The 15,087-nt window shown below is 46.3% G+C and overlaps 1 protein-coding gene across 2 annotated transcripts in view; it reads right to left on the bottom strand.

Annotated features, from left to right (window-relative positions):
- Positions 1-2,955: 2,955 nt before the first annotated feature.
- ssh2b (slingshot protein phosphatase 2b) overlaps positions 2,956-15,087 on the bottom strand; it is a 37,187-nt gene continuing 25,055 nt past the window's right edge. For both annotated transcript variants that reach the window (XM_080780040.1, XM_080780041.1), the window contains 10 exons: positions 14,992-15,057; positions 14,062-14,127; positions 13,531-13,725; positions 11,712-11,805; positions 10,502-10,630; positions 9,510-9,556; positions 9,069-9,215; positions 8,423-8,623; positions 7,254-8,328; positions 2,956-6,452 (listed from right to left, as the gene is read on the bottom strand). In XM_080780040.1, coding sequence (XP_080636166.1) covers positions 5,058-6,452; positions 7,254-8,328; positions 8,423-8,623; positions 9,069-9,215; positions 9,510-9,556; positions 10,502-10,630; positions 11,712-11,805; positions 13,531-13,725; positions 14,062-14,127; positions 14,992-15,057 — 3,415 coding nt within the window. In that variant the 3' untranslated portion in view covers positions 2,956-5,057. The remainder of the gene's footprint in view (positions 6,453-7,253; positions 8,329-8,422; positions 8,624-9,068; positions 9,216-9,509; positions 9,557-10,501; positions 10,631-11,711; positions 11,806-13,530; positions 13,726-14,061; positions 14,128-14,991; positions 15,058-15,087) is intronic.

Below are 15,087 nucleotides of genomic sequence, written 5' to 3' on the forward strand. Positions count from 1 at the left end.
ACTCATGTCATGTGTTACTTATACATGTATGTATGACATATAAATAACATCTCATGAACATAAAGATGCACGGTCACGCGCGTGCATACATGCATGGGCACACATGCAACCTGAAATTCTGAATGACTAATTTCTGTATTGATCCATTCCATCCTTAAATCCATCATTAAATATGATAAATAAATGAGTGAATAATTATTGTAGGCCTACTATGCATATTTATACTTTAATATTGAATTAATACTTTTTCACTGTTAAACAGACCAGTTCTGTAGAAGCATATATGTCGAATAGAATGAAAACACGTTTTTGTTTGTACAGTAAACTATAATGTTTTGTAAAGCAACCGTCGGGGGCACTGGTCACCCGCATGCTTGTTACTATGGGACTTAATGGGAGTGTCGTCTCCTGTTATAGAATCTCTTTGACTAGGATTTCAAAGTCATGAATGCATTATATACTGTAAGACCATGGGCCTTGACTAAGGATTTAAAGAGGTAGGCCTACCGTATGTCACTTTAACACTTCTGGAGTCAGATGAACATATGGAATGAATTCTGTATAGGCCATGGAGGACGGCTCAACGGACAGATAGGTTTTGCAGGTTTTCATAGTAATCTGCAACCTACAGTCGCATCTCGCAATAACCAGTAAGACGTCCTATAAGGACTAGAAGCGATCCGCCTGGGTGACGGCAGACTGCTGGGCGAGCACTGGCGCTTTGGCCCTGGGGGACAGATCAATATATGGAATAAATTCTGTACTGGCCATATATGGAGCGTGTCTTGAGTGTACAGGGTTTGATGAGGTCAGATCAACATATGGAACGTCAGAAGAGGTCGGCTCCAGCTTTGTAGAGGACCTGGCGGATAAAGCAGAGCAAGCTGCTGCAAGGGGAGAAATTAGTACAATCTATATAGCGTCACAAAGAAACACAGTGGCAAGTACATCAACCCGTCGACCCCCAAAGACAAGTATGGCAACATCGCCAGGAACGGGCTGAGCCAGAAGGCAAAGCTCTCGCTATACCAAGTGATCTTTGCTAACCCTTCACCACAGAGAATGTCCCCAACATCGACACCAGTCCCCCAACCCATGAAGAAGTGAAACGTGCCATCCAAGCCATGAAGGGTGGGAAAGCTGCCGGCCTAGATAACATCCATGCAGAGATGCTGAAAGCCAACCTTACCACTTTAACAAAGGTGCTCACGGAACTCTTCAGAAACATCTGAGAAGAGGAAATAATACCTGAAAACTGGGACAAGGGACAAAAAAAGGTAACCTCCAAAATTGTGACAACTGGTGGGGGATCACACTGTTGTCAATGCACGTGACATCATCATCATACCCGGAAGTTATATGCGGGAATGCCTAGAGTGGAAAAAAACTACTTTCTGGCCTTGACAGCCCATACATCCAAACAGAAGAGTAAATTCTGACTGCATTAATCGATGTTAAACGACATTGAACTCACTTTGACACTCGATTTGCCACTCAATTTGCTATTCACTTTATGCATGCACATACCCTCTATACCATTGAAAGTGTTTTGTAGGATCTTACTCTGCAGAATTGAATCCGCTGTCGACCAAAACCTGAGAGAGGAAGAGACAGGATTCAGGAGAGTGAGGGGCTGCACAGACCAGATCTTTGCTCTGAAGAACATCATCGAGCAGTGTGTAGAATGGAACGCCCCACTGCACATACATTTCATAGACTTTCGAAAAGTCTTCGACAGCCTACATCGTGATACCCTATGGAAGATCGTGAGAACATGTCTCCCATTCTCTTCCTGATGGCTATCAATTGGGTGATGAGGAAGACAACGGCCGATAAACCCAGGGGCATTCAGTGTTCTCCCAACTCGAAGACCTAGATTTTGCTGACGACCTTGCTGTTCTCTCCTCCAAATATATCCACCTGCAGGAGAAAACGGACAGACTGAACCAGTACGCCAAACAAACAGGGTGGCTCCAATGGCTCCAAAACACAAGTGATGTGCATTAATGTCACCCCAGATGCACCAATCATTGTGAATGGGGAAACCCTCGACTTTGTCGAGAAGTTCACCTGTCTTGTCAGCAAGGACAATGCAAGAAAAAAGGACACCAGAGCAAGGTTAGGGAAAGCTCACGGTGCAAGGCTCCATCCTACCTGGAACTCAAAGCAGTACAGCCTAAGAACAAAGTTCCGACTGTAAAATCAGTGCTGCTGTACGGCTCGGAATGCTGGTGAGTGACAGAACTGGATATGCAAAAGATTGCCTTCTACAATGGATGCCTCCGTAAAATCTGCTGCATCTTCTGGCCTGAGATCTCAAATAAAGAGCTGCACAGGATGACCAGGTGCTCCAGTGTTGTCGGAAATCAAATGCCGCCGTCTACGATGGCTGGGTCATGTGCTACGAATGGCCCAGGATCGAATCCCAAAGGTTGCACTGAGATGGACGGTCCATTTCCCTACTGGGATCCATCATGGACAGTAGGGAAAATAAGTCAAGATCGAGCCAAAACCACCTGGCAAAGACCTGTGACTGCTGATCTAAAGGAGATGAACCTTACATGGGACGAGGCACAACATGCAGCACAAGACAGAAGAAGTGTATATTTGTACGTCTCTAAAGTGTTAGAGAAAAGAAAGTATAGTTGCACACAGGTGTGATTTTCTCCAGCTGTAACTTGATAGAGGGTGCATAACGATACTGAAAGTAGGTGACCTAGACCAACTTATGCAATTTATTGGCAATGACAATTTCGTTGCCAAAATCAATATTTTACATATTACAGGTATTCTTGAAAGCGTCGAAAACAATTCATGCCTAACCAGTTGTTACGCATTACGCAATAAATCATCATAGCCAGTGAATCTCATTACAAAAACAGGACTAAACTGAACGTTTGCAATTATGTGTCTGTCTTCGTAGCTGGTAGGTTAATGAAACACTCACACTTGCAATAATCTAAAAATCTTTAATGGTCACAGTTTAAGCATGTGATATAAAAGAATATTTACAATGATAGTTTAAAATGAAGGGGGGGGATACACATCCTTTTTTTGCACAGAACACATACACACAACACACGCACATAGCTACTCACTAAAAGCATGCTCCCCAACAGTAGAAACCATACATTTAAAGAACACGCATATAACATTACAAAATAAAGATGGGAGTAAAGTGCATGATCGACAGACCTCCCCGTCCAATTTCTGATATAAAAAAAAAACTGCAGGGGGATACTGCACTTGCCATAGGCACACCCCTGATGTGTACAAAAAGGGACAGATCAATTAAACATGTACACATCTACATGGGGAAAATTGTGCTACAGTTTCACTCACACACATTGTGCTACACACTTGCACTCACACACAGGCGCAGGTCAACAGCTATAAAATCATATTAATATCATATTATGATAAACTCACTACAATATAAACCTTTACAAAAGCTAAAAAAAAACAAAAAAACAAACAAACGTGAAAATAAAAAATAAATCCCCTTTAAGAAAACAGGAGGAAATACACGACACACTGGCTCCCAATAAATCCATGTTCCACAAACTCTCCCCAACCATTACACACACACACACACACACACACACACACACACACACACACACACGCACGCACACACACACACACAATACACACACGCACGCATGCGCACAACAGATTCAGTGGCATCAAAACTGTTCTAGAAATGAGAGAAGTGCTTATTTCAGTTTTTCGAGTTGTGAAATTGACTCAATCGAAATTGAGTTCGTGGATGGCCTTCAGTGACATTCCAGGAATCCAGAGCCGGACATTGCAGCTGATGAGATTTGGTGCAGGCCAACTGAGGTAAAAGTGTAGTTGACAGTTAAAACTAAAATAAAATAAAATAAAAAACGGAAAAACTAAAGAAACCAACAACAAACCCCAGCCTCTTTGTATTTCAGTGTACCACTGGTATACAACCAGCTTGCTAACTCGACCTGTGTATTGTATTCTTTTGTTGTTTCATGAGATAAAACCATCAGCCTTGCTTTGGTAGCTCTCTCTACTAGTCACTTTTCTGCCGTCTAGAGATGACAGAAAAGCTTTAGACATTTTCACTCACCATGCTGACCTACAGACACCCTCCTGGAACACAGTGGCTCAACTTAGATTCTTCTATTTTTATTAACAGAAATCTCAACTTAAACTTAAGAGAAATCTAAAATCAGAAATCACCCTCAACTTATGAGGTCCAAATCTTCAAGCCTAGCTCACTCCGAGTCTCCGACTGTGGATCGCCCCAAGAAAGTCATCCGTGAGAACGGCACCTGTACTTTGATTGCAACATTTTTATTTGGGCGGTAGAAATGGCAAAGTCATTTTCTACATACCACTATCTGTGTTGTTTTTCTGTTCTGTAGTGATTCTACATATCTACTCATATACTGTACTCAAACCATTTTCAAAGTAAACACATTTCCTGCTACCACTTAAACCCTATAAACTTCGTCTCACAAGGCATCACAGCACATTGTGAGCTTGTAGAAATATTCCCAAATTGACGATCTACATACGAGCTTATGTGTTGCAATGCTGGGCTGAGGCAAACATTAGGTTGACAATGGAGAAGAAAATAACATAACGTAAAGAGTGAACATGAAAGCTTTAATGTTATAAGCTCAGAATCATACTACGTGTATAGTTTGAGGATTATTGTGATGTGTTTTGAATTATTTGGCATGCAAATGTTTATATGAAGTATTTTTTTCCCCCCTATGTGTATTAAGCCAGATTTATACTTTGTCGTACAATGGTGTCATGCCAAAAATATCCTTTGTACAAGTGTTGCATCTGTGATGCGTTGTAAGCTTGTACAACTGCCATTTTCGTAACATGTCACCATCGTACGACAGAGCATGTATTAGGCTTTATTTGGAGGTTTGCTAGTAAAACTACAGGCCCAAAACTAAACATATCTTTTAAGGCAAGGAGGCAAATAATTTTCTCCAAAATGTGCACTTCTGTTCCATCTCCACCTCTCCAGTGCACACAATCACACATACAGAAAATGGCGAGGATCACATGGTGTGGTAGAGGGTGGTAGTCCGTTTCTTCAGTCTCCGCAGAGGGTGTGTCCTACCATACTGCTGCCTTGCTGCCACAGAGATCAGTCCGGGGGGCGTCTGCAACAGGACTTGGCCAGAGTCGGGGACTTTCCCTCTCGGTTGGTTCTGGTGGTGGTGCGGAAGCGGGGTCAGTCCCGAATCAGCTTTTCCGCCATCACAGAGTCTCTCCGGCCCGGCACCGAGGTCTCCGGGCGGAGGCGGCTGGGAGCCGTGGACCCGCTGTTTCTTGGACTCGTCGATGGAGGCGTGGATTTGGGGTTCGGCCAAGGAACGGGCGGACGAGGCGTGGCTCAGCTCCCACTCGCTTAGGTCATTGGCCAGCAGCTCCAGGCAGCCCAGCTTGGCCAGAGAAGCAGAGCGCTTCATCAGAGTGGAGGGAGGGGTGAGGCCCGCCTGGCGCATCCTGGCCTCAACCTCTCGGGCCCTCTGCCGGATGCCGTTGGCTCTCTTTCGCGGGGCGATGGCCAGGCCGTGGTCCCAGCAGCCCCGGTCCACGCGCCTGTCCCTAACGGGGCCGCCGGAGCTTACTTGCCTCAGGAAGGCCCCCAGCTCACGCAGCGTCTCCCACGTCTCCCTCATGATAATGTCCCCCTGGGGATACTCGGCCGGGTGGTCCCAGTCCGTGCTGGTCTCTTGCTCCGTCACACCCTCCAAGCACAGGAAATCCACAGAGGAAAGCGCAGTGAAGGTGGACTGCACGGAGGGGTAGAAGGAGGGGCAAGGGAGACAAGGCGACAAGGCAGAGAGAGATCTACCGTTGGTGGGGGGTTTGTGCGTGGCAGTGCTCCGGTCTTCGCCACGGAGCGTCTCCCCTTTAGCTGCAACACTGCTCTCGGCCTCCATTGGACTGCACTTCCCGAGAGCGTCACACTCCTCCTCGTCTTCCTCCTGCACAGTGCAAACAGTAGACCCCTGCAAGCAGAGGGCCGTGTCCTGAGGGTCAGCCGCCATCTCTGGGGGAGATCCGGTGGCAGGGAGGAGTGCGAGGAATTGTGAACGTCGCAGAGTGCATGACGAGCCGAGGGGGGCGGAGGGGGGAGACAGGGAGGGCGCCGGTGGCGAGTCCTGCTCCTGTTTCATCCGCTGCTCAAGCTGCCGTGTGACGCGCCGCACAGAACCCCGTGTCCAATCGCTGGAGAAAGGCACGGGTGTCGACTCGTCCTCCTCTTTGTTCTTCACTTCCTCTCTCGTCTCTTCAGGTTCCTCCTGCGGCAAAGCTGCCCTTTCCGCCGCATCCTGCTTCGGCCGCCTCTCTTCCTGGTCCAGGGGCCCTGGCTGGCAGGGAGGTGGACTCAACGTGAGTGCGGCCGCTTTCAGTTCTGTGGCCAGCACAGGGTCTACCGTTTCCTAAGAGCAAGGGAGAGTGCAATGATTTAGTTTAAGGAGCAAGTGTTTGTGTCAGCACACCGAGCAGTGGTTCTTAAAGTGGGGTCCGGGGGCTGCGGGGCATCAATAAAATTGCACTGCTTTTCTTTGGGTTTATTCATGCACTGTGCTAAAGGCTTAACAGGTTTGTGTGAGTGTGGTTTTCTGAATCTAGATAAGAATATACAGTACAGAAAAAAGCATCACAGAACAGCAACATCAAACATCACAGTAACGTCAGGTGCAAGGAATCAGTAAGATAATTAACATCGAAGTACAGCAGCAGGTGCAACCTACCTAGCAATAAACTATACTGTCCAGTGTCCACTCAGTACACAATACATCAATATAGAAATCAAAGGGAAACAACTATCCTATAAGAAAAGCAGAAAATGTATCATAAACATACTGTAATCTATAATTTTACAGTATAAGAATGACTATTCAGATCAGAGGTTTCACAATGCATTGCAAGACGTTGTGAACTTGTAGATCAGCTATTTTCGAAAGTTACTTTATTGGATACATTTACAAACAGATATTGACAAGCTCTGCTATACAAATGTTTTATGAATTTCATTAAAATGAACACTGTGGAGTTATGGAGTATGTAAGCACTAAGCAGTAGTGTTACCTTTGGCCCTGGCATTCAGTAATCCAACCTGGCGCGGGTTCGACTCCCAATCCCGACGACCTTTGCTGCATGTCACACCCCCAACCTTCTGTCAGCCTACTGTAAATCTATCAATAAAGGCAGAAAAGCCCCAAAAATATATGTGTTACCTTTAACTTGTCTTCTTCCTCTTTCTGTCCTTCACTAGCGGAGTGGTCCTGAGGCAGTGGTTGCTGCTCCTTCCCAGGAGCACGTAGCTGCATGCACGGCCCCTTCCCGTCCAGCGCCAGGCCCTGGAACTTCTCCCTGGCGCTGAAGAAGTTGATGTGGTCCATGGCGAGTGTGGACGGCACCACCTTGGGGTCGTGCGGAGTGGCACTGGGGTGGTCGTCGATGATGTCATCACTAGTGGAGGGCTGCTCGTCCGCTACGCTGTCCAGCGGCAGCTCTGCTGGCTGCTGGTCACAGTCTGCTTTCGCGGAAGGCACCGTTACGGACGAGCCTTGGGTCGTGGGGATTGTGCTTGGTTTTGGGGTCCTCGAGGAATCAGGCACTGAGGAGGGCATCTGTGGCTGGTGGGCGGGCGCCACCGCAGGCAAAGGGCAGCAGAGGTCCTGCGGCGCAGCATTCAGGGACGGGGATGCGGGGAGATGGTGGATGACCGGGGGCGGGTGTGGCACGCCCACAGGGACGCTCTCAGTGACGGTCACGGTGGAGATGCCAGGCCGCCCAGCCTGGGGAACCACAGTGGCCGCCCTCGGCTGGGGAAGGGGAGGCGAGCAGGAAGACAACGAGGGGTCTTCCTCTGCGTCACAGAGGCCGTTGGAAAGAGGAGGAGACACGGGCGCCGTTGGTGCTTCGGGGCATGCCGACTGGGCGGGCCCTGCCTGGAGGTTGTCCGCCTCGTCGACGGACAGAACCGGGCTTTCGCCAGGCAAGGGATCCTCGTCTACGGCTTGACCGTCGTCCGCAGGGGAAGGTTCAACTTCCGACAGTCCGTCTGAGAGGACGCAGGTGGCGGGCACACTTGCTGGCCGTGGTGGCTGACCGCCCTCAGGAGAGGGAGTTCCCAGCGGCTGGAGCAGCTCCTCGAGGGAGGGTGGCGCCGAGCTGCCGGCCTGGTTACGAGGGTCCGATCTGCCCAGACTCTGCGCCTGAGCTACGGGGGGTTTGGCCAGGGGCTCGTGGTGCTCCGATAGGTCGCTGTCCGAGTGCGAACGCCACAGCTTGTTGTGCCTCTGCTTACTGAGGGGAGACAGAGAAGGAAAGCATATCGTTGAGGTCTCGTGTGTGTGTATTGTACATATACATCTGAATGCAGGTTGGAGTGCGTGTGTACCTGGCCAGCAGTATGCCCTGATACTCCTCCAGCTGTCTCATGAACGAGGGGTTCGGCTTCGTAACGGCACGCCGTTCCTTGACATAATCGAACGCCCGCTCCAAGTCCCAGCCGTACTCTTTCATGGCGTAGGCGATCACCGTGGACGCAGAGCGACTGACGCCCATCTTGCAGTGCACCAAGCACTTCCCCCCGGCCTTCCTAACGGACATGGAAAACAAGTCGCAGATCAGATGCACAGCCGGTCAGCAGTAACATCTGCAGTCAGCAAGATACGTGCGAAACATGATCCGAGATTGGTCAGAAAAGGGAAGGACATGGGGGGGGGGGGGAAATCTATGACGAAAAAATGTTCGCCGACTACCTGACAAAACAAAATTAAAACTAAGAAACGACGACTAAATATAGACAATTCTGTCAACAAATAAAAACTAGACTAGAAAAACTAGATCTACTGCAATGCGTTGCAATTGGCTATTTTCAGTATACAATCAGGCATTACGACGGCATCAAGGCCCCCAAAATACATTTCAGTTGCCAAAATGAACTGTAGATTTAGTCAACACAAATCTTAGATTTAGTCGACAACACTAAAACATTTCAGATGACTAAAATATGACTAAAACTAAATCAACAGTGCACTCACTTCGCTCTGGATATAAACTTGTAGGTGTCATTCCAGTAGGCCAGCAGGTCTGTGGCTTCCTCGTCATAGACGCGTATGTTGTGGTACTCAAACATTCCGGGGAAGAAGTTGTCAATCTCTCTCGTTACATTCAGAATGTACTGAACCCTGAGATGAGGGAAAAGGAGAGAAAGTTAACATAAAGTGGATGAGTTGAATGTTGGATGCTAAACTATTCCTATTCCTATTCTAATTCTATCGTTATGATCCATCTTAAGACCGTAACTTGCTTGTCAAGCAATTTCTCAAGACTGAATATGGCTATATTTCTAATTAAGCGTTTTAGTGATGAATTTGTTGTAATATTTCTATACCCCAAATTAATAGTGATATTTTTGGCATGAGAAAGTGTGGATACGGTATGAAGGACAGAGGCCACGATGTAAAGCGTTTTTGTCTCACCCGCTGTTCTGCAGCTCCTCTAGGTTCGATGCGTTCCACTCAGATCCCTGCAGGGAAAAACAAACGCCATCCTCAGACTAACTCATTTCCTTCAACAGAGCCTTTCATAATGCAACACAACATGCATGCTCGGAGCCAAGCTAGCAAAACCTACCTTGAAATTGTGAGACTTGACCTCTACTATCTTTACCACACAGATTAGAAGAAAAGTAATGCTGGATCACTCCCCCCCCCCCCTTAAAGCTGAAATCCAACAGTTATGGAAATTCACCCATAGTTTATTTCATTGCACCCTGTTTTTAGGAAAAAATGAAAATATGGGAAGCACTTTGTAAGTGTTTGAAATGTCTTTATCCTGTGCTTCACAATAAAGATATTTGAAACCAAAGCTGAAATCCATCGGATTATGCGCTTCCTGAGATTTGAATCCAGGTCTCCCGCGTGGAAGACAAACTTTCCACCAGTAAGCTAAAACGGAACACCCGCCTGGAGCTAGGCAAGAGAGAGATTGCACTCAGTTTAGACCCGTATAAAATCAATAGAGCAGGGAGACCACTTCCAACCACTGCACTGAAATAACCACATTAAATGGTAAATGGACTGCATTTACTGCATATAGCACTTCCAAAACGCTTTACATTACAATGTACCCATTTACACACCGATGGCAGAGGAATCCATGCAAGGCACCGAGCTGCTCATCGGGAGCAGTTAGGGGTTCAGTGTCAATGTCATGCTCAAGGACTCTTTGGAGCCGGGAACTACCGGTACAGTAATTTCGTTTTTTTGCCTTTATTGCTAGGACACAGTGGAGATAGACAGGAAAATGGGAGAGAGAGAGACTGGGAATGACACGCAACAAAGGTCGTCGGGCATGCGCCTATGTGGTATGCGCCTGGACCGCTAGGCCAGCGGGCGCCCCGACTAATTTAGTATTCTGAATGTTCCTTCAGCAACACAGGAGGTCCTTCCCTCCTTGCGTGTGAACCTACCAGGTAGACGTGCTCAAAGATCTTGGTGGGGCTGTCCATCTGGCCCAGGATCACGATCATCTCATTGTCGATGAACTCCTTGAACTCCCGCAGGTTGCAGGTCATGTGCATCTCCAGCTCCGTACGGATCTTTAGAACACCGGCACAAAGAATAAGTCAAAGTCGGCCTCGGAACTGCACAAAGATACCAGACGCCCATATCGCCAGACACACAACTATCAAGGAACTGCACAAAGATACCAGACGCCCATATCGCCAGACACACAACTATCAAGGAACTGCACAAAGATACCAGACGCCCATATCGCCAGACACACAACTATCAAGGAACTGCACAAAGATACCAGACGCCCTTATCGCCAGACACACAACTATCAAGGAACTGCACAAAGATACCAGACGCCCATATCGCCAGACACACAACTATCAAGGAACTGCACAAAGATACCAGACGCCCATATCGCCAGACACACAACTATCAAGGAACTGCACAAAGATACCAGACGCCCTTATCGCCAGACACACAACTATCAAGGAACTGCACAAAGATACCAGACGCCCATATCGCCAGACACACAACTATCAAGGAACTGCACAAAGATACCAGACGCCCATATCGCCAGACACACAACTATCAAGGAACTGCACAAAGATACCAGACGCCCATATCGCCAGACACACAACTATCAAGGAACTGCACAAAGATACCAGACGCCCATATCGCCAGACACACAACTATCAAGGAACATTTGTTCCTTGTGTCCATGAGTCATGTCTACTAGGCCTGTCACAATTATTACATAATGACCTAATCCATGTTGAGAAATGTTCAAACATTAAAAAAAAAAATAGGATGTCAGTGATTTCTTTGTATATATATATATATATATATATATATATATAAGATATTTGTCATTATCTGCCCCCAATTTGTGATTATGAAGCCTAAATAGCAGCCTATAAAAGGCAAACAGTAACGTGCTGATGTTCAATGCAAAAAACATCGTTATCGAAATAGCTAATCACAATTATTTGTGTGACAATTATCAACTTAAATTTGTAATGGTGACCATCCCTGAATGTCTATGTCTGAATGTACACGGGTTCATTTGGTTTACAGTTTTCCTCCTTTGAGTGAAATTGACACAGATTACACACACACACACACACACACACACACACACACACACACACACACACACACACCCACCTCCTTGCTGGTGATGTTCTCCAGGTCCTTCTGCATCATGATCTCCCTCAGTCTGGTTTTGACCAGACGCTCTGTGCGTTCTCTCTCTGTAGGTCTGTGTGGACACGGGAGGCAAGCAACATGGTCATTCCATGTCTGTCACCAACGAAAACGTAATAAAAAATAGATAAAAGCTAGGCTATTGACTGAAACATGAAAAATGTTAGAGAGGGACTAGTGGAGAAGAAACCTAGTAGTAGTAGTTTGGTTGCACTCTGTGTTGAGCTCTGAAAATAGCAGATCTATAAGCTCACGTCTTGTAGATCTGCCATTTTCAGCATAGAACCAAGCGTAAAATATACCATTACTACACCATCAAAATTGTATATTTATACGACTAAAACTGAGGAGCACATAGGTCCATAAGACTGAGTGGACTCCTGAGTAAATGATGAAATCCTCACAGATTGAATAAATCGGCACTAAATTAATCTATAGAAATGGGGGAATAACGTGGCAGTGCCATCTACAGGACAACATAAGCACTGTGCAACAAAATAAATATTGTAATTGTGGATCTTTGCACTTATATACAGACTACCGTATTGTTCTTTTAGATATTTTTGGACTTCACTTTTGTTGCCTTGATTTTTGGATAGTACAGTAAAGACAGAAGTGAAAGGGAGGAAGAGACAGGGAGTGACACGCAGCAAAGGTCGTCAGGGTCGGAATCAAACCCGTGACTTGCTGTCAGGCTGCATTAGAGCCTATATGTGGCATGTGCCTCGACCACGAGGCCATCGGCGCCCCCGATCTTTGCACTCATTATGGAAGTATATATACTCCATATCTCTGTCTGCGACAAGTGGGTCAAATGTGCGTGTGTGTGCGGGCAATCCATATTCATGATCTCTTCAGCTGTCCTCCCTTTAATAGCTCTATAAACAAAGGAATGTGTCGTACAGGTACAGGAGTTGCATGACTCAGACTTTAACTGTTTTTAGAGAGAATGTGTGAAGAGTGCAGCGGTCGGACTAGACTGAAGTGGTTTCACTGGGCTGAGTCCGGCCACAACAGGGACAAGACATCAAGAGCGCTTGATGGCAAAAAAAGGTCTCCATTAATTATCAATAAAATAAATGTATAAATAAAATCTTCCATATTCCGTTTGTCGAAAGGCCTTTCATAACCTTATAAGGCAAGTGTCGATAGATGTCATACAAAATATGTCGGGAGACAGAGAGGCATTTATGCCGTCGTCTCCATGGTTACCAGCTGAACGCCACAGGCTAGTTTAGTAGTTTGTTTACGTGGATGAGGACCAGTATGTTTTTCTGGACAGGTTCAGACACTATTGGATGACATGCATTTCACCGTGTAAAGACAACGTCAGTATACAACTTCCAGTCTCAGGGCGAACACTAACCAAAAGGCCACTGAGCTGGGCTGATGCATACATTTAGCTATGCAGCAATCTCTCAAGAACAGAATCCAAGCTGCACCACCGACTCTGTCGGCAGGGGCATTCAGAATCAGAATGTGTGTACGCTGGGGATTAGTGGAATGAAAACATACACGCCCCAACGGAAGAGGAGGGCTGAGGGCGGAATAAAACAGGCCAACATCCTGTTATCCATATTCTATTGGGCGGCCCCCAGAGGCAACTGCAAAGGCTTTTTTTTTGCCTATGCAGCATACTGATTCAACTCCAATGAATAGCACTTAGATAGATGTTCCGTCTGTTTATGGAATTATTGTCTTGGTTTTCTATTCTATTTGTGCCACAATGAAACCAAAAACGCAAGTTTCCCCAATGTTGGAACGCGATGGGATGACTCACACGTCGGAGAAGAGTACAGGGGAGTCTGCGCGGTGCGACTCCACGTCCTGCATGGCGTTCCACTCGTTGATGCGCGTCTGGTCGGAGGAGACCCTGCTCTGGTAGTAGCTGACCCACGTGAGGAACAGGCTGCCCGGGAAGTAGTTATGGCAACGGGCCACCTCGCACGCCTTGTGGAGCGACTGGAGCGCCGACCTGGGGGGGGCATCGATAAGAGGGAGAGGTGTGGGTGGTCAGAGAGGGATCATGACAGGACAAAGACGGAGTGTCATGTGACGCATGCTTTAGTTTAAAGGCTTAACAGTACATTTACTGTACAATTTAGAGGTATTTGTACTTTCCCTGAATTTTTTTTATAGAAGTCAGAATAAAATGGTGAAAATATTAGATTAGATATTCTACACATAAACGTGTGTGTGGACATTCTGACCCTACTGACCAGAACCCATAGGCTAAGGGTTTAGTAGTGTCATGTGATGCATGCTTTAAAGACTGTGATGTACTCTTATCCACCAAACAACGTGAACTCACCACATGGCCTGCACTGACACGGGCTTGAACACATGGACTCTGTTATCCGTGGACACACTGAAACCTCTGTGGGGGAGGGGCAGGGGAGCAAAGGAGAGGTTAGACAGGGGTGACAGAGACAGAGGAGACAGAATGACAGGGGTCCAAAGGGGACATGCCAAGCCTCAATCCATTTTTGTCACGCATTCAAGAGGCACTACATAGGAACACAATTTGCCCAAAATAGTGACAGGAGGTTTAAAGTGGTTAAAGAAAACCTAGTGAAATGAAAAACATGTTTTTCACACTTTTAGAAAACATCCATGGTCATCATATGGGCATACCTAACAATGGATGGATTTTCATTTGTGTATTTTTATATAAAAAGTCCATAAAGATTTAATTTTAATTAATTCCTGAAAACGAGTTTTTAATCTCATTCAAGATGACATCCAGACACTGTAATACTAGTTTTAAACGTAATCATCACGCTAAAATATGTAGATAACCCCCTGGCTTTGCTGCCATCTCTCTGTCACTTTGTAAACAACCACTCTGCATGCGTGCAACCGCACATGCATGAGACGGAGAGACGTCCCATAGCCTGGAGGGATAGCTCTGAATGGTTCAGACACTGAGATCCTAGCGTTTGAGGCTGAAAGTTCAAAATAAAACATCCCAAATTAACCATTTCACCCGGTCTTTAAAAGGTTTAGGCCAGGGTATAGAATTTGCCTCTGTATGGTGAAAAGAGTTACCATAAAATATTGATAAAGGAAAAAAAAAAAAAAAAAGTATAAGTCTGTTTATATCGCAATGTGTGGTTGACAAAATCCCAAGGCACACCTGGACTCGTTTTAGGGCAAACCGTTTGGGAACCACTGGATTAACCTGTCTGTCTACAGTACATACTCCATAATTATGTGCGGTTGCTGCCATGAACTAACTTACCCATCTCCATCTAGGTGTATCAACGTGTCGCTCCATAACGCCAACACCAGCCCCACCGAACACGAGCTGGAAGGCAGACAAGGACACTTTGGTTTA

Source organism: Protomyctophum bolini (assembly GCF_963924005.1).
Source record: "Protomyctophum bolini genome assembly, chromosome: 13".
NCBI classification, from domain to species: domain Eukaryota; kingdom Metazoa; phylum Chordata; class Actinopteri; order Myctophiformes; family Myctophidae; genus Protomyctophum; species Protomyctophum bolini.